This window comes from Rhinoderma darwinii, chromosome 2, assembly GCF_050947455.1.
Source record: "Rhinoderma darwinii isolate aRhiDar2 chromosome 2, aRhiDar2.hap1, whole genome shotgun sequence".
Taxonomy (NCBI): Eukaryota; Metazoa; Chordata; class Amphibia; order Anura; family Rhinodermatidae; genus Rhinoderma; species Rhinoderma darwinii.
This window is the reverse complement of record NC_134688.1, coordinates 47,996,237-48,015,186: the sequence shown is the minus strand read 5'-3', so window position 1 is coordinate 48,015,186 and position 18,950 is coordinate 47,996,237. Positions and strand designations below refer to the sequence as shown.

At 42.9% G+C, this 18,950-nt stretch overlaps 1 protein-coding gene across 2 annotated transcripts in view; it reads left to right on the top strand.

The window, feature by feature from the left end:
* Positions 1 to 16,161, top strand: part of MPHOSPH8 (M-phase phosphoprotein 8) — a 36,634-nt gene extending 20,473 nt beyond the window's left edge. For both annotated transcript variants that reach the window (XM_075851618.1, XM_075851617.1), the window contains exons 12-14: positions 8,435 to 8,562; positions 9,272 to 9,355; positions 10,933 to 16,161. In XM_075851618.1, the coding sequence (XP_075707733.1) occupies positions 8,435 to 8,562; positions 9,272 to 9,355; positions 10,933 to 10,974 (254 nt within the window). In that variant the 3' untranslated portion in view covers positions 10,975 to 16,161. The remainder of the gene's footprint in view (positions 1 to 8,434; positions 8,563 to 9,271; positions 9,356 to 10,932) is intronic.
* The last annotated feature ends 2,789 nt before the right edge of the window (positions 16,162 to 18,950 follow it).

Below are 18,950 nucleotides of genomic sequence, written 5' to 3'. Positions count from 1 at the left end.
GAATACATTGAGGGGTGCAATTTTTAAAATGGGGTGATTTATGGGGACTTTCTAGAACTTCAGAACTGAACAAATAGTCTTTTGAAATTTTCTTGAAAATGTGAGATTGCTGCTAGTTATAAGCCTTGTAACGTCCTAGAAAAATAAAAGGACTTTTAAAAAAAACAATGCCAATGTAAAGTAGACGTATGGTAAATGTTAACTAGTAACTATTTTGTGTGGTATTTCTATCTGTCTTACAAGTAAATACATAAAAAATTTGAAAAATGCTAGTTTTTGCAAATTTTCTCAATTTTGTTGTTTTTCACATATAAACACAATGTATCGACCAAATTTTGCCACTAACTTAAAGTATAATGTGTCACGAGAAAACAGTCTCTGAATCCCTTGGATACATAAAAGCATTCTGAAGTTATTACCACAAAGTGACCCATTTGAAAATATTGGATGTGTCTGTAAAGAGGTTCTATCACCAGTTTATAACTGCCCTATCTTCTACCTAATCTGATAGGCGCTTTAACCCCTTAGTGACCACCAATACGCCTTTTCACGTCGGTCACTAAGGGGCCTTAGGCTAGGCTGACGCCTTTTCACGTTCGCCTAGCCTAAGTCCTGCACGGGTCTCCCGTGCAGGCTGGAGCCGGGGCTCTGCTGTCTGATAACAGCTGGGCTCCTGCTCCAATGCCCGCGATCGAAGTTTACTTCGATCGCGGCCGTTTAACCCGTTAAATGCCGCCGTCAATAGCGACCGCGGCATTTAACTTTGTTTACAGAGGGAGTGAGCTCCCTCTGTCACCCATCGGCGGCCCGTGAATGCAATCGCGGGTCTCCGATGGGGTGTCATGGCAGCCGGGGGCTTGATAAAAGCCCCCAGGTCTGCCCTGGACATATGCCTGTTAGGACGCGCCGGAGGCACGTCCTAACAGATTGCCTGTCAGATTTACACTGACAGGCAATAATGCTCTGGTATACGAAGTATACCAAAGCATTATAGCAGCGATCGGAAGATCGCACAGTAAAGTCCCCTAGTGGGACTAATAAAATAAGTCACCAATGTGAAATAAAGATTATTAATAAAAAGTACAGTAAAAAAATAAATCCATTTTTTTCCATAAAATGGTTTTTAGTTAGTGTAAAAAATAAATAAAAGTACACATATATTGTATCGCCGCGATCGTAATGACTCCATTAATAAAGTTAATATGTCATTTAAACCGCAAGGTGAACATCGTAAAAAAAAAAAACGCAAAAAACAATGGCGAAATTGCAATTTTTTTCCATTGCCCCCCAAAAAAGTCATAATAAAAATGAATCAATAAGTCCCATACACCCCAAAACAGTACCAATCAAAACTACGTCTCGTCCCGCAAAAAACAAGTCGAAAAAATCACTACATTGATGGAAAAATAAAAAAGTTACGGCTCTTGGAAAGCGACGATGCAAAAACAAATAATTTTAGTTCAAAAGTGTTTTTATTGTGCAAAAGTCGTAAAACATAAAAAACCTCTACATATTATCGCCGTAATCGTACCGACCCATAGAATAAAGGTAACATGTTATTTACGCCGCACAGTGAACGGCGTCAATTTAAAAACGCATAGAACAATGGCGGAATTTCAGGTTTTTTTTTATAATCCCCCCCCCCCCAAAAAAAGTTAATAAAAGTAAATAAAAAAAATATGTACCCAAAAATGGTGCTATTAAAAAGTACAACTAATCCCGCAAAAAACAAGTCCTCATACAGCTATGTAGACGAAAAAATAAAAAAGTTATAGCTCTTTGAATGCGACTATAGAAAAACGAATAAAATAGCTTGGTCATTAAGGCCTAAAATGGGCTGGTCACTAAGGGGTTAATGTAGAGAAGTAATGTGTTATTTGTTTTAAAAAAATGTTTATTATTGACAGTTATGAGCATTTTAAGTGTTATGCAAATTTGTTCTTAATGCCCAAGTTGGCGTTTTTTTTTTACTTTTCATCAACTGGGCGTAGTGAAGAGAAGTGTATGACGCTGACCAATCAGTGACCAATCAGCGTCATACACTTCTCTTCATTCATGCCCATCTGTACTCACAGCATTACTCCCTCATTAACTTTACCGGAGTGTCGGGAGAATGAAAAGACATGGCCTCTCTATATTAAAGCGCCTATCAGATTAGGTAGAAGATAGGGCAGTTATAAACTGGTGACAGAGCCAGGCCAAAACAGGCTGGGTCCTTAACCCCTTCCCTCTTTAGCCACTTTTGACCTTCCTGACCGAGCCTCATTTTTCAAATCTGACATGTGTCACTTTATGTGGTAATAACTCCGGAATGCTTTCACCTATCCAAGCGATTCTGAGATTGTTTTCTCGTGACACATTGGACTTTAAGTTACTGGCAAAATTTGCTCGATATGTTCAGTATTTAATTGTGAAAAACACCAAAATTTAGCGAAAAATTGCAAAAATTAACATTTTTCTCAATTTAAATGTATCTGCTTGTAAGACAGGCAGTAATACCACACAAAATTGTTGCTAATTAACATCCCCCATATGTCTACTTTAGATTGGCATCGTTTTTTGAACATCCTTTTATTTTTCTAGGACGTTACAAGGCTTAGAACTTTAGCAGCAATTTCTCACATTTTCAAGAAAATTTCAAAAGGCTATTTTTACAGGGGCCAGTTCAGTTGTGAAGTGGCTTTGAGGGCCTTATATATTAGAAACCCCCAAAAAGTCACCCCATTTTAAAAACTTCACCCCTCAAAGTATTCAAAACAACATTTAGAAAATGTCTTAACCCTTTACACATGTCACAGGAATTAAAGCAAAGTAGAGGTGAAATTTACAAATTTCATATTTTTTTGCAGAAATAAATTTTTAGTACAATTTTTTTTTTATAACACAGAAGGTTTTACCAGAGAAATGCAACTCAATATTTATTGCCCAGTTTCTGCAGTTTTAGGAAATATCCCACATGTGGCCATAGCGTGCTACTGGACTGAAGCACCGGCCTCAGAAGCAAAGGAGCACCTAGAGGATTTTGGGGCCTTATTTTTGTTAGAATATATTTTAGGCACCATGTCAGGTTTGAAGGGCTCTTGCGGTGCCAAAACAGTCAAAATCCCCCAAAAGTGACCCCATTTGGGAAACGACACACTTCAAGGAAATTATCTAGGGGTATAGTGAGCATTTTGACCGCACAGGTTTTTTACAGAAATTATTGGAAGTAGGCCGTGAAAATTAAAATCAACATTTCTTCAAAGAAAATGTAGGTTTAGTGATTTTTTTTCTCATTTCCACAAGGACTAAAGGAGAAAAAGCACCGTAAAATTTGTAAAGCAATTTCTCCCGAGTAAAACAATACCCCACATGTGGTAATAAACGGTTGTTTGGAGACACGGCAGGGCTGAGAAGGGAAAGAGCGCCATTTGGCTTTTGGAGATCACATTGAGCAGGAATGGTTTGCGGCGGCCATGTCACATTTGCAAAGCCCCTAAGGGGAAAAAACAATGAAAACGCCCAAAAAGTGACACCATTTAGGAAACTACACCTCTTGAGGAATTCATCTAGGGGCGTAGTGAGCATTTTGACCCCACAGATGTTTCATAGAATTTATTAGAATTGGGCAGTGAAAATAAAAACAATCCTTTTTCTTCAATAAGACGTAGCTTTAGCGCAAATTTTTTCATTTTCGCAACAAATAAAGGAAAAAAAAGAACCCAACATTTGTAAAGCAATTTCTACCGAGTACGGCAATACCCCATATGTGGTCATAAACTGCTGTTTGGGCACACGGCAGGGCTCAGAAGGGAAGGACCGCCATTTGGAGTGCAGATGTTGCTGGATTGGTTTCTGGGCGCCTGTGGGCCCAAAACAGTGGAAACCCCCCCAGAAGTGAACCAATTTTGGAAACTACACCCCTCAATGCATTTACCTAGGGGTGTAGTGAGCATGTTAACCCTGCAGGTGTTTTGTAGAAATTAGTGTGAACTCGATGTTGCAGAGTGAAAATGGGATTTTTTTCCATACCGTGTTTCCCCGAAAGTAAGACAGTGTCTTACTTTCTTTTTATCCCCAAAAGCCCCACTATGTCTTACTTTCGGGGTATGTCTTACATTGGCAAAAAAAATTTTTTTATTTTTTTTTTTTCCACAAACTTTATTTAACTGTTTTTTACATTTTTTTTTTTTTTAGTCCCACCAGGGGACTTCACTATGCGATGTGCCGATCGCATATATAATGCTTTGGTATACTTAGTATACCGAAGCATTATTGCCTGTCAGTGTAAAACTGACAGGCAACCTATTAGGTCATGCCTCCGGCATCGCCTAACAGGCAGATGCTGAAGGCAGACCTGGGGGTCTTTGTTAGACCCCCGGCTGTCATGGAAACCCGACGGCGACCCGCGATTTGTTTGCGGGGGCGCCGATCGGGTGACAGAGGGAGCTCCCCCCTCTGTCAAACACATTAAATGCCGCTGTCACTATTGACAGCAGCATTTAATGGGTTAAACTGCCGGAATCGGCGCGCGCTTCGATTCCGGCAGTTGCAGCAGGAGCCAGGCTGTGTATAACAGCCGTGCTCCTGCCGCTGATCGCGTGGGTACAGTCTCAGTACCCGTGCTATCACAGGACGGATATATCCGTCCTCCGGCGCGAACTAGCAGCTGCTGAGGACGGATATATCCGTCCTTCGGCGTTAAGTGGGAGTGGAAGTGGGCAGGAGGCGGCAATACCCCCGTGTTTCCCCGAAAGTAAGACATATGTCTTACTTTCGGGGTACGGCTTATATTAGCCGACCCCCCCCTGAAACCCCCGATACGTCTTACAATCGGGGGTGTCTTACTATCGGGGAAACACGGTAGATATGCCAATATGTGGTGCCCAGCTTGTGCCACCATAACAAGACAGCTCTCTAATTATTATGCTGGGTTTCCTGGTTTTAGAAACACCCTACATGTGGCCCTAATCTCTTGCCTGGACAGTCGACCAGGCTCAGGAGTGAAAGCGTACCATGTAAAATTGAGGCCTAATTTGGCGATTTACAAAGTATTGGTTCACAACTGCAGAGGCTCAGATGTGAAATAATAAAAATAAACCCCTGGGAAGTGACCCCATTATGGAAACTGCACCCCTCAAGGCATTTATTAAGGGGTGTAGTGAGCATTTTCACCCCACAGGTCTTTTCCATAAATGAATGCGCATTTATTAAGGGGTGTAGTGAGCATTTTCACCCCACAGGTCTTTTCCATAAATGAATGCGCTGTGGATGGTGCAAATTAAAAATTTATATTTTTCCCTAGATATGCCATTCAGTGGCAAATATGTCGTGCCCAGCTTATGCCACTGGAGACACACACCCCAAAAATTGCTAAAAGGGTTCTCCCGGGTATGACGGTGCCATATATGTGGAAGGAAACTGCTGTTTGGGCACACTGTAGGGTTCAGATGGGAGGAAATGCCATTTGGCTTTTGGAGCGTGGATTTTGCTTGGTAGTAGTTTTGTTTGGAGTCTTACTGGTGTTTCCGTTTATAATGTAGGGCATATGTAAGCCGGGCGGAGTATATAAGGGGCATAGTCAGGTGGTATAATAATGGGGTAAAAAAAAAAACAATAAAATAATCCATAGATGTGTGTTACGCTGTGACACAATCATTTCTGCACAGGCCGGTGTCGCACTGATATATGGCGTCCTTTATTATCCCCCTTTTGGTCCACACTCCGCGCCTTTGTAGTTTGGGGAATTTTGCTAGGAAGTGTTGTCCTGGTGTAATACGGGCACCGTCGCTTCCAGCGGATATGTTTGGGCCCTCCCTTTCCTGGTTCCCTAATTTTAGGTCCTTGATAAATCGCCTCTTCAAACAGTAGAAATGTTCCCCTCGGGCACAACTGCATATTTTTTTATTTCCTGACTTATTGGAGCCATAACTGATTTTATTTTTCATAGACGTAGCGGTATGAGGGCTGGTTTGTTGCGGGACGAGCTGTAGTCATTATTGGTACCATTTTGGGGTACATGCAACTTTTTGATCACCTTTTATCCTATTTTTTGGGATGCCAGGTAAACAAAAAAACGCAATTCTGGCACAGCTTTTTTCGTTTTTTTATACAGCGTTCACCATGCATTATAAACTACATGTTAACTTTATTCTGTGAGTCATTACGATTCTGGCGATACCTAATTTATAGCACTTTTTTATGTTTTACAACTTTTTGCACAATAAAATTACTTTTGTAAAAAGAATGTATTTTTTTTGTCGCCAAGTTGTGAGAACCATAACTTTTTTATTTTTTTGTCGACGGAGTTGTATGAGGGCTTGTTTTTTGCGGGACGAGCTATAGTTTTTATAGGTACCATTTTTGGATACGTGCGACTTTTTGATCACTTTTTATTCTAATATTTGTAGGGCAAAGTGACCAAAAAACAGAAACTCTGGTAATGTTTTTTACGTTTTTTTTTTACGCTGTTCACCGCGTGCAATAAATAATATAATATTTTGATACCTCCGGTCGTTACGGTCGTGGCGATACCAAATACATATGGTTTATTATTTTTCAATAATAAAGGACTTGATAAGAGTAAAAGGGGGATTGTGTTTTATTTGATTACTTGAAACTTTTACTGTTTTCAAACTTTTATTTTTTGCACTTTTTTTTACACTTTTTTATACTTTTTTTACACTTTTCTTCAAGTCCCACTAGGGGACTTGAAGGTCCAACGGTCAGATTTTTTTTTTCTAATACATTGCACTACCTATGTAGTGCAATGTATTAGATCTGTCAGTCATTCACTGACAGCAAGCCGATTAGGCTTCGCCTCCCGGCGGGGCCTAAATCGGCTTCCGTAATGGCAGAGCAGGAGACCATTGTGTCTCCTGTTGCCATAACAGCAGTCGCCAGTCCCGATTGCCTGTCAGGGCTGGCGATCTGCTAGTAACCGCTACGATGCAGCAATCGCTTTCGATTGCTGCATCGAAGGGGTTAATGGCAGGGATCGGAGCTAGCTCCGGTTCCTGCCGTTACAGGTGGATGTCAGCTGTACAGTACAGCTGACTTCCACCGCTGATGACGCCGGATCAGCTCCTGACCCGGCGCCATCTTGCCGGCAGCTACGGAAGCCGATCAGGCTCCGCCGCCGGGCGGATCTTGACCGGCTTCGGTGCTAGGCAGACCGGGAGGCCAGTAACAGGCCTCCGGTTGCCATTGCAGCCACCGGAACCCCGGCAATTTCATTACTGGGGTTCCGATGAGCTGTAAACACCTTAAGTGCAGCGATCGCGTTTGAGCGCTGCACTTAAGGGGTTAATGGCGGGGATCGAAGCTAATTTCGGTCCCCGCCGTTACAGCCGGATGTCAGCTGTAAGATACAGCTGAGATCCGGTGATGATGGGACCGGCTCAGCTTCTGAGCCGGTCCCAAACATTCGGCGTACATGTACGGCAAGATGCGGGAAGTCAATGCTTTCCATGACGTACATGTACGGCAAATGTCGGGAAGGGGTTAAGGGTTTAAAAACCGCACGTACATAGGCAGGCACCACACAAATGGCCGCGAACATACACAAGCGGTCACTTCATACAATGTTTGCCCCTTTTAGTGTTGCAAATACTTAAACTTTACGGACCCTTGAACTAGGGCTGGGCAATTATGACCTAAATCAAAGTCGCGATTAATTGAACATGTGACCTTTTAGACCACACCTTTTTTTTTTTTTTTTTTTTTTTTTAGCATGCCACGTCCCCTATTTGCATGCTATGCCATTGAATTAATATTTATCCCCTGTGCCTGCTGTACACAACTGTATATAATATGTCCCCTGACACTGCCCCCACAGTATAATGCCCCATAGCTGCTCCCACAACTTATAATGCCCCTAAAACTGCCTCAACACAGTATAATGTTGCCCTCCACGCAGTATGCTGCCCCCACATAGTATAATGCCCCCATAGCTGCCACCACACCATATACTGCCCTCATAGCTGCACTCCACACAGTATAGAGTCCCCCATTGCTGCCTTCACGCTGTATAATGCCCCCACAGCTGCCTCCAATAGTGCCTAATCCTAATATGCATACTCCCCCCTAACCCGTTCCAATGATGAGTTTTGACCTGCCTGCACTTTCTATGTGGCATCTTTCGGCCGCATGCAAAAAAAAAAACGCAGCGAAAAGTTTTTTCTGCCTCCCATTGATTTCAATGGGAGGTCAGAGACGGAACCGCGGGAAGCAAGAGCATGTCGCATTTTTTTTTTTCCTTGCTAGCGTTTTTGAAATCAATGTGAGGCGATTTCGTCCGTTTTTTGGTGCGGTTTCTGATGCAGTTTCCTCTTCTAAAACCGCACCAAAAAACTCAGTGTGAACTGGGCCTTAGCGTTTGATCTTTGGCAGTTATAAACTTGTTCTGTATGACACTGTTTTCTTAAAGTAATTTTTTTGCTTTGCCTCTTTTCAGAATCTGGAATTCTTTTGTTCGTTTTTCACGCAAACTTCTTTGGTAAGGAAGTGGTGGTTCGGCTCTGTGGGCCGTGCAGTGTCCAGGCTGTGGTGCTGAATGATAAATTCCAGCTTCCAGTGTTTTTGGTAGGTTGATGCAAAAAAGTATAAAAGGAGTTTTCCCATGAGATAGTTGACCGGATATTTCATAAATGTCAAATGTGGGTCCCACCTCCGGGACCAACACCTATCTCTAAAACCCCGTTCTGCCGTTCGGTGTTGCGGCAGAACCGGGTGAATTCCGCCCATGAATTAGGAAACTGCGTAGCTCGCTGAGCTATGCGATTTCCATACGTCCCATAGAAATGACTGGTACTTACGGAAACCGCGTAACTTGCATGCTAGACTGCTGCTGTAACTGCCATTCACTACTACGGGAGTTACGGAAACAGCGTAGCTCAGTTTTCATAACCTCCGACCATGTAGTCAGGAAGTGGCCGGGAGGCAGAGGGAGCAGAAAAAGGTAGAACTGGGTTTAGGGGGCCCCGTTCTAGAGATAGGTTCGGCTCCCAGAGGTGGGAACCGCAATTATCAGATCCTTTGTATATGTCATAAATGTCTCTGATACGAAAACCCCTTTAGGGCCAGAATTGTACCCTTTTAAAGTGCTTTGTCCAGCCTCCTTTGTGTCCCAATCTGCGGGCAGTATAAGATGTAGGAGAAGTTGACTTGCTAAGCTTGGGGATATTATAGCTTTCTATGATTTAGTACTTCAATCGAAAAAAAGCTGTACAACTCCTGCCTTGGCTCAGAGGGAATGTAGAACTGTCTGATATTATCTTCTCTTGTTTTTTAGGATGCTCACTTTATTTATTCCTTCAGCCCTGTTCCTGGCGCCAATAAACTTTTTATAAGACTATCTGAGGTACCCGCTGCAAAGGTAAGTTGTGAAGTTTCTAAATTCAGCAATTTTCAATGTTCATCTGTTGATCTGCATGAAGTACATATACAGCTTCAGCAGCCCTTATTGGCATTGCTGATTTTTAGAGGGGAAAGAAGGAGACCAGCTAATACGCTCTACCATCTCACACAGGCAGTGCTGGGTTAGCGTGCAGCCCCTGGGAGAATACGAAGAAATAACCTTTTTTCACAGTTTACTGTCCCGGCTTTTTACATTCACCAGTGTGTCTGATAACATATATTCCTATGTGGCTGGTCTTCTCTCTCCTGTCCTTTTTTCCTCTCCAGCCCTTCTTCTTTTATTGGTGTTTGTCTCTTAGGGTGTAACCTTCTTCCTAGGTTGTTATGTGATGTCGTTCTTACAGCTGACACTTGTAGCACCATTAATATTAACCCCTTCCTGCCGCAGCCCTTTTTCAGATTTTAGTTTTCTCCTCCCCACCTTCCAAAAGCCATAACTTTTTTTTACATTTATTCTTTTTTTTTTTTTTTTTCTGTCGATCCTATGAGGACTTTATTTTTGCGGGACAAGTTGAAGTTTTTAGTAGCAACATTTATTGTGCCATATAATGTACTAGGAAACGGGAAAAAAATAATATTTGTTGGGTAGAAAATGGAAAAACGATTTCCTCCATTGTTTTTTGCGCGACGTTTTTACGGAATTCACTGTGCAATTAAAACAACATGTTAACTTTATTCTGTGGATCAGTAGTCCAACCAGCGATCGTTAGATCGCTTGCACTGTATACTGTAATACTAATGTATTGCAGTATATCATGATTCTGACAGGCTTCTATTTAATACGAGCACAAAGATGGCGGACTTGGGGGGCCTTCATTAGGCCCCCAGGCAGCTATAGCAACCATCGCCCGACCCCCCCCCCCCCCCCCCGTGATTGCGTTGCCCCTCCTCTTTCTAACAATTTAAATGCTGTGGTCACTATTTACCGCGGTATTTAACGAGTTAACCGAGCGGGATCGCACTTGAGCGCGATCCCGCTCGTTACTCTGAAGTGTTGGTTGTAACATACAGCCGACACCGGAATCGTATGGAACGGGTTCACTCCGTGAGCCTGTTCCATACTTCCCCCTACCCGACTTTGGCGTATGGATATGTCAATTGTCGGGAAGTGGTTAAAGGGATATTTCCATCTATGGCATAACTATGTGATGTGCCATAAATGTCTGTTAGGAGGGGGTCCCAGTTCTGGGACATGCACCTTTTTCAAGAATGTGGGCCACCTGACCCCTGTCTCCGTTCTCCTCTTTGAGCTCACGCTCAGCTGTTTCTGTAACTCCCATAGAAATGAATGCAGAGAGCTGCGCATGGCCACCTCTCCAGTCATTCTCTGCTTGGATGTGCCAGCTGGCAGCCACCATGCCAGTAGGGAAAGGGGGCCATGGGGTTCACGTTCTTAACATAGGTACGGGTTCCAGAGCTGGGACCCACATTTATGGCATATCCTGTAAATATTCCACGAGCGTCTTAGATGGGAATACAGCTTCAAGAGTGTACTGCTGCATCCTGCATTCTAATGATCCCTTTTATTTTTTTTAGGTAAAACTGCTGATTTGTGCATACAGAGTACAGCTGCATTAACTGAAGAGCCACGGACCTCTCAAGTTTAGGGACTGCACCTTCCTGTACAACAAGAATGAGGGACAAGTCCGTCAAAACAGCCTATTCCCCGTGTTTTTACTAGAAGTAACATGTACAGTAGCATATTTTATTTGACGGTCATTCCTGTCACTGGTTTTGTGCTGTGGTACCGGGGTTCACATTATTTTTGATCTTGCGTGTCCGTACAGAGATCCCTTTACCACAGAAATCCTCTCCAATGAACTGAACATCTATTATGTACTGTATTCTCTCTTTTTTTTTTTTTTTTTTTTTCTTTTAATATTCTCCCCTGCCCCATCCAATATTGTGGACTAAGCAGATTTCCTTTCAGCTATCTCTAAATCAGCAGTCCCGTGTTTTCATACTATCTGATCCCTGCAAGTAAGTAATTTGATCTCTGCTGTTTGGCCTCTGTGCTGCTCATTATGGAGTTTTTGTTACCACCTTCTCTAAAAATTTGCTCAAAAGAGGAGTGAAAAGGAGCAAGCAGATGGTTCCATAAGATCCCAGCGCTATGCAGGCGTTTTATATAGAAGGATGGTTGCCGGTGACTGGTAGCAGTTGATTTTTGCTGGTCTGCGAGTACAAAGGACATATATGCAAAGATAAAGATGGATTCTCATCTAGGTCCTTCACCACATCAAATGTCAAAATATTTCCACAATGTGGAACAACGCTTTATAGTGTCTGTATTTAACAGCTTCCTATCTAATCTAATATTGAGGATGATATTTAATGTTAACTGCTATAATTAAGTAAATGTTTTCATTAAAACTGATGAACTTTTATCTTTTGATGTTAACAAAATGAGATTTGAAACCCTGTGCTCTCAAGGAGACTAGAAGCCACATAAGAAGCGTGCTGCGGACAGACCGTAGATACTATGACTCCCTATAAGTCTTTTATTACAGGAAAAAAAGGAAAACATTTTAAAAAAGTACACCTATTTGGTATCATCATGTCCATAACGACCCGAACTATAAAAAGATCACGCTATTTACCCACACAGTGAAGACCGTTAAAAAAAAAATAATAATATAAAAAAAACAATTCCAGAACTGCTGTTTTACCCTTTCACCTATGAACGCACCTCTGGAGAGACATCCCATTTGCTGGACAGGAAGGCTGAGGATATAAAAAAAAAAAGGACACACCTCTCCGCACACCCAGTCAGTTTTCCTGTCAGGGAAAAAGCACTTCTCCCCGAGTTGCAGACCCTCTAGCAAGGAGCTCACCTTTTCTCCCTAGGGGTGCTCTGGAAGGTGTAAGTCTCCTCTGGAGGGAGCAACCTTAAGTCTGGGTTTGGTTACTCCCTCCTCTCCTGGTCCATCGCTTCCCTCCCTGGAGGTGGTTTTAGGTCCCACGAGGTGAGACCTTCCTCTGGCGGGAGAGCGGTTCTCCCAGGGTCATATCCGGTTCCCTGGTGGTGCCTGTACGAAGGCCCAGCGTTGGCGGCTTCCGGCGCACTCTGTGAAAAACTTCCGGTCGCAGAGACGAGTCACTTCCGGTGGGGTAACGTGTCCTACGCTCCAGGAAGCGTTGGTTCCGGCGACCCCAACGGGGAGAAGGGGCTCCAGGCGTTCAGAGCAGAGGACCACCCCAGCCAATACAATACCAGGACATAAGGTTTGAAGGCTTAGGGCCTAGAAAACAGAACTTTTCCCATTCATAAGAATGTATTACGCCTCATCAAAAGGGAATGGAAAAATCCAGATAGGAAAGTTGGTATTCCCAAATTTCTTAAAAGGAAATATCCCTTTGAAGAGGTCTTCAAGGACTGAGCTAATAACCCTAGACTTGATGTGCCAGTGGCAAACATATCGAGGAGGAATGCTCTTCCCTTTGAGGATCTAGGCTCTTTAGCCGATCCCATGGATAGAAAAGCAGATTACTACCTCAATAGAACCTGGGAAACTTCTACGGGGGCTTTTAAGCCACTTGTGTGGCTAGCTCTCTAAAGATATGGCTAGTACAATTAGAGCTTCACATTAGAGACAAGACTTTTAGGGATCAGATCCTCTCCCTTCCACTGCTATCTAAGGCAGATTTTTTTTGGCCGATGCCTCGGTAGATTCTGTACGCCTCTGCCCGAACAGTGGCTCTCTCAAACTCTGCTAGAGGAGCTATCTGGCTAAAAACCTGGAAGGGGGGCACTGGATCAAAAGGGAAGCTATGTGCTACTCCCTGCTCTGGTGATTGTTTGGGCCCTGCTAGATGACATATTAGAGATAGCGTCTGATAGAAAAAAGGGGTTCCCTACTCAAGGAAAACCAATGGATTCCTTTTGTGCCAAGAGGTTTAATAAAAGACCTAACCCTAGGGGACAGGAGTTTAGGGCCTCAAAATTTCCTAAGATAAACAAGGGCTTTCTTTTCAGGCCTCAAACGACCCCAAAAACAGACACCACCAACAATGACACCAGAAGATCCATGGCGTGGGGTAGTCTATCCCTGTTTTTCAAAAATTGGGAATAAATAACAAATCCATGGATCCTAGGAATTATAAAAACAGGGTATGTTCTAGAATTCAGATCTCTTCTCACAAAGACCCTAAAAAATTCAGAGAAACAAAGTATGTCAGAAATTCTGTCACATATTAAAAAAAAAAGGGGTTCTAATCCAGTGCAGAGACAGGCCAGGGCTTTTATTCCCCTCTTTTCCTCGTGAAGAAACCAGAAGGAAAATATAGGGTCATAATAAATCTAAAGGATTTGAACTCTTGACCTACAAAAGTTTTTGCATAGAGAGTATTCCTTCAACCATAAATCTCCTCTCCAAAGATTGTGTGATGGCATCACTAGCCCTGGAGGATGCATATTATCATGTGCCAATATGCAGTCCTCACCAGAAATATCTAAGGGTAGCAGAGTCTTTGTTTCACCTACAGTACAGAGTCCTCCCCTTTGGCATTTCACAAGCCCCAAGGGTGTTCTCAAAATTAATAGCAGAAATGACATCATACATCAGGACGAGGGACATCCTTCTGATTCCCTACCTGGATGATTTTCTTATAGTGGCAGAAACATCTCAAACCCTGATCCAACAGATAGAAATAATTTGCTCTATCCTAATGAACTTATGATAGAACATCTAAAAAAAATCTAATTTAACCCCATCAAACAAATGCGTCCTTATAGGGATTCTGCTAGATTCCTCCAGGCAGATGTCCTTTCTTCCAGAAGGGAAGATCAATTCCCTGATAGTCTCATAGCTACACTACCGTTCAAAAGTTTGGGGTCACCCAGACAATTTTGTGTTTTCCATTAAAACTCACTTATATTTATCAAATGAGTTGCAAAATGACTAGAAAATATAGTCAAGACATTGACAAGGTTAGAAATAATGATTTTTATTTGAAATAATAATTTTCTCCTTCAAACTTTGCTTTCATCAAAGAATGCTCCATTTGCAGCAATTACAGCATTGCAGACCTTTGGCATTCTAGCTGTTAATTTGCTGAGGTAATCGGGAGAAATTTCACCCCATGCTTCCAGAAGCCCCTCCCACAAGTTGGATTGGCTTGATGGGCACTTCTTGCATACCATACGGTCAAGCTGCTCCCATAACAGCTCTATGGGGTTGAGATCTGGTGACTGCGCTGGCCACTCCATTACAGATAGAATACCAGCTGCCTGCTTCTTCCCTAAATAGTTCTTGCATAATTTGGAGGTGTGTTTTGGGTCATTGTCCTGTTGTAGGATGAAATTGGCTCCAATCAAGCGCTGTCCACAGGGTATGGCATGGCGTTGCAAAATGGAGTGATGGCCTTCCTTATTCAAAATCCCTTTTACCTTGTACAAATCTCCCACTTTACCAGCACCAAAGCAACCCCAGACCATCACATTACCTCCACCATGCTTGACAGATGGCGTCAGGCACTCTTCCAGCATCTTTTCAGTTGTTCTGCGTCTCACAAATGTTCTTCTGTGTGATCCAAACACCTCAAACTTCGATTCGTCTGTCCATAACCCTTTTTTCCAATCTTCCTCTGTCCAATGTCTGTGTGCTTTTGCCTATATTAATCTTTTCCTTTTATTAGCCAGTCTCAGATATGGCTTTTTATTTGCCACTCTGCCCTGAAGGCCAGCATCCCGGAGTCGCCTCTTCACTGTAGACATTGACACTGGAGTTTTGCGGGTACTATTTAACCCCTTAAGGACGCAGCCTAGTTTGGGCCTTAAGGCTCAGAGCCCATTTTTCAAATCTGACATATTTCACTTTATGTGGTAATAACATCGGAATGCTTGAACCTATCCAATCGATTCTAAGATAGTGTACTCGTGAGACATTGGGCTTCATGTTAGTGGTAAAATTTGGTTGATATATTCAGTGTTTATTTGTGAAAAATTGCAAAATTTAGAGAAAATGTTGAAAAAATAGAATTTTTCTGAATTTAAATGCATCTGCTTGTAAGGCACATGGTTATACCACACAAAATAGTTACTAGTTCACATTTCCCATATGTCTACTTTTAGATTGGCATCGTTTTTTGAACATTCTTTTATTTTTCTTGAACGTTACAAGGCTTAGAACATAAACGGCAATTTCTCATATTTTCAAGAAAATTTCAAACCCCTTTTTTTTTAAGGTTTCAGTTCTGAAGTGGCTTTGAGGGGCCTATGTAATAGAAACCCCCATAAAACACCATTTTAAAAACTAGACCCCTCAAAGTATTAAAAACAGCATTTAGAAAGTTTCTTAACCCTTTAGGCGTTTCACAGGAATTAAAGCAATGTGGAGGTGAAATTTGAAAATGTAATTTTTCTTGAAGAAATTCAATTGTATTCCATTTTTTTCTGTAACACAGGTTTTACCAGAGAAACACTATTAAATATGTATTGTCCAGATTCTGCAGTTTTTAAAAATGTCCCACATGTGGCTCTAGTGCGCTCGTGGACTGAAACACAAGCCCCAGAAGCAAAGAAGCACCTAGTGGGCATTTTGGGGCCTCTTTTTTTATTAGAATATATTTTAGCTACCAAGCCAGCTTTGAAGAGATGTTGTGGCACCAAAACAGTATAAATCCCCCAAAAGTGACCCCATTTTGGAAACTACACCCCTCAAGGAATTCATTTACAGTTGTTGTGACCATTTTGACCACACAATTTTGTCACAGCATGAATTTGAATTGGGCTGTGAAATAAAAAAAATTTACTTGTTTCCAAAATTGTCATTTTTGCTCAGAATGTCTTATTTTCACAAGGAAAAAAATACCCCATGTTGTTGTCCAACTTCTCCTGAGTGCGGCAATACCCCATTTGTGGTGATAAACTGCCGTTTGGGCCCATGGGAGGGCTCAGAAGGGAAGGAGCAATTTGTGTTCTTTGGAGTGCAGATTTTGCTGGATTGGTTTTCGGGTGTCATGCCGTATTTGCAGAGCCCCAGAGGTATCAAAGCAATGGAAACCCACCAGAAGTCACCCCATTTTGGAAACTACACCCCTCAAGGAATTCATTTATGGTTGTTGTGACCATTTTGACCACACAGTTTTTCACAGCACATATTTGAATCTGGCTGTGAAATAAAAAAAAATTTAATTTTTCCCAAAAAGATGTCATTTTTGCTCAAAATGTCTTATTTTCACAAGGAAAAGAATACCCTATTTTGTTGCCCAATTTTGCCTGAGTGCGGCAATACCCAATTTGTGTTGATAAACTACCGTTTCGGCCCATGGGAGGGCTCAGAATGGAAGGAGCACCATTTGGCCTACTGGCGCTTTTCTGGTGCTAAATCATGTAAGCCGAACCCCTGAGGTACCAGTACAGTTGAAACCCCCGAGAAGTGACCCCATTTTAAAAACTACACCTCTTAAAGCATTCATCTATAGGTGTAGTGACCATTTTGACCCCACAGTTGTGTAAAAGGTAATGCGCAGCAGATGGTGGAGAGTGAGATTTGCAATTTTCTATACATATATGCCATTTCAGCGTCTGATATATTGTGCCCAGCATGTGCATTGATATATTGTGACCTTCCTTATCCCCCTCTTATAGCAGACTCTGCACCTCTTTTGAGTCTTTCCCGTCCCACCAGTTTGGGGAACTTCTCCTGGAATGTGTTGCCCTGGTACGATGCGTGTGGCCTCGCTTCCAGAAGTACTGGGTGCCCCCTCTTCCTGGTCCCTAAAAATTAAGTTCTTGATAACCACCTCTTGAAATTCCAGGAAAGTTCCCCTCTGGCCTGCACACTGACGTAGCACGTATGCATTGTACAATGCCATCTGTATGATGTGCACGGCCAGCTTCTTCTACCACACCCTCGATTTCCGCATGGCGCTTTAGGGTTTCAGAACTTGATCTGACAAGTCCAACCCTCCCATGTACCTATTGTAGTCCAGTATGCAGTCTGATTTTGGGGTCTCTGTACTGGTACCTCGTACAGGTACATGGGTACTGGTGTGGCCATGTATTGTTGTCAATACAAGGACATCTCTCTTGTCCTTGTACTTGACACACAATATGTTGCTGCTAGAATGTGCCCTGCTATCACCCTTTATGAGTGTTTGCCCAAGCAGTGTCTTAGGGAGGCCTCTCAGGTTTTTTCTAGCAGTGCCACAGTACTTCTGGAAGCGAGGCACTTGAAGAGTGGGACGCTGGTATAAAAATTATCCAGGTAGAGGTGGTAACCCTGGTCCAGCAGTGGGTGCACCAAATCCCACACAGTTTTGGCATTAATTCCCAGTAAGGGGGGCGGGGGGCATTCTGGGGGCTGTATACTTCTGTCCTTCCCTTCATATATCCTAAATTTGTAGATATACCCTGATGCACTCTCGCACAGCTTATACATCTTCACATCATACCTTACCCTCTTACTCGGCAGGTACTGGCGGAATTGAAGCCTTCCTTTAAAATGTACAAGGGACTCATCGACAGAAATACACTTCTCGGGGGTGTATGCTTGGGCAAACCGGGCACTGAAATCCTCTAATAGGGGTCTCAGTTTATACAAACGGTCAAAACTGGGGTAATCTCGGGATGGGCACTTCTCATTATCAGCATAATGTAAGAAGCGAAGTATTGCTTCATAACGCATCCTGGACATGGCCATACGGTACATCGGGGTGTGGTATAAGATGTCCGTGCTCCAGTAGGTCCTAATGGACGGCTTTTTTTAGAAGCCCCATGTTCAAGTGAAGTCCCCAGAACTTGGCCAACTCTGCTGCATCTACAGGAGTCCACCTCTGGGATTGGGCATAAAATGAGTTGGGGTTCTTGGTGATATACTGTTGGCCATATAAATTTGTCTGGGACACCATAAGTTCTATAAAATCATGAGTAAAAAAGAACTTGAAAAAGTCCATCTCACTGAGCCCTGCCGTGTTAAATTTGATCCCTGGGTTGCCCGTGTACTCAGGGATTTGGGGTTCATAATTGTCTGGTGTGGGCGACCAAATGGAGTCACTTCGCTCAGGGGTATCCATTCTTGCGCGGTCACCATCCGACGAGTATGTCGGCAGTAAATGTCCTTTGGGACATGTTTGTTGTGCTTAGACAAAATGTATACGGCAAACAAAATAAAAAAAAATTCCCAATAGGGGTGGACTATCTGTGGAGCACTATATACAAGGGTGGGCTATATCTACAGGGGGGCTATATACAGGGGTGGGCTATCTGTGGAGCACTATATACAGGGTTGGGCTATATACAGGGGGGCTATATACAGGGGTGGGCTATCTGGAGCACTATATACAGGGTTGGGCTATATCTACAGGGGGGGGGCTATATACAGGGGTGGGCTATCTGTGGAGCACTATATACAGGGGTGGGCTATATCTACAGGGGGCTACATACAGGGGTGGGCTATACGTGGAGCACTATATACAGGGGGCTGGGCTATATCTACAGGGGGCTATATACAAGGGTGGGCTATGTACAGCACTATAGGGGGAGTTATTTGTGGGACACTATATACAGGGGTGGGCCTTATTGAGGCACTATCTACAGGGGTCACTGTGTG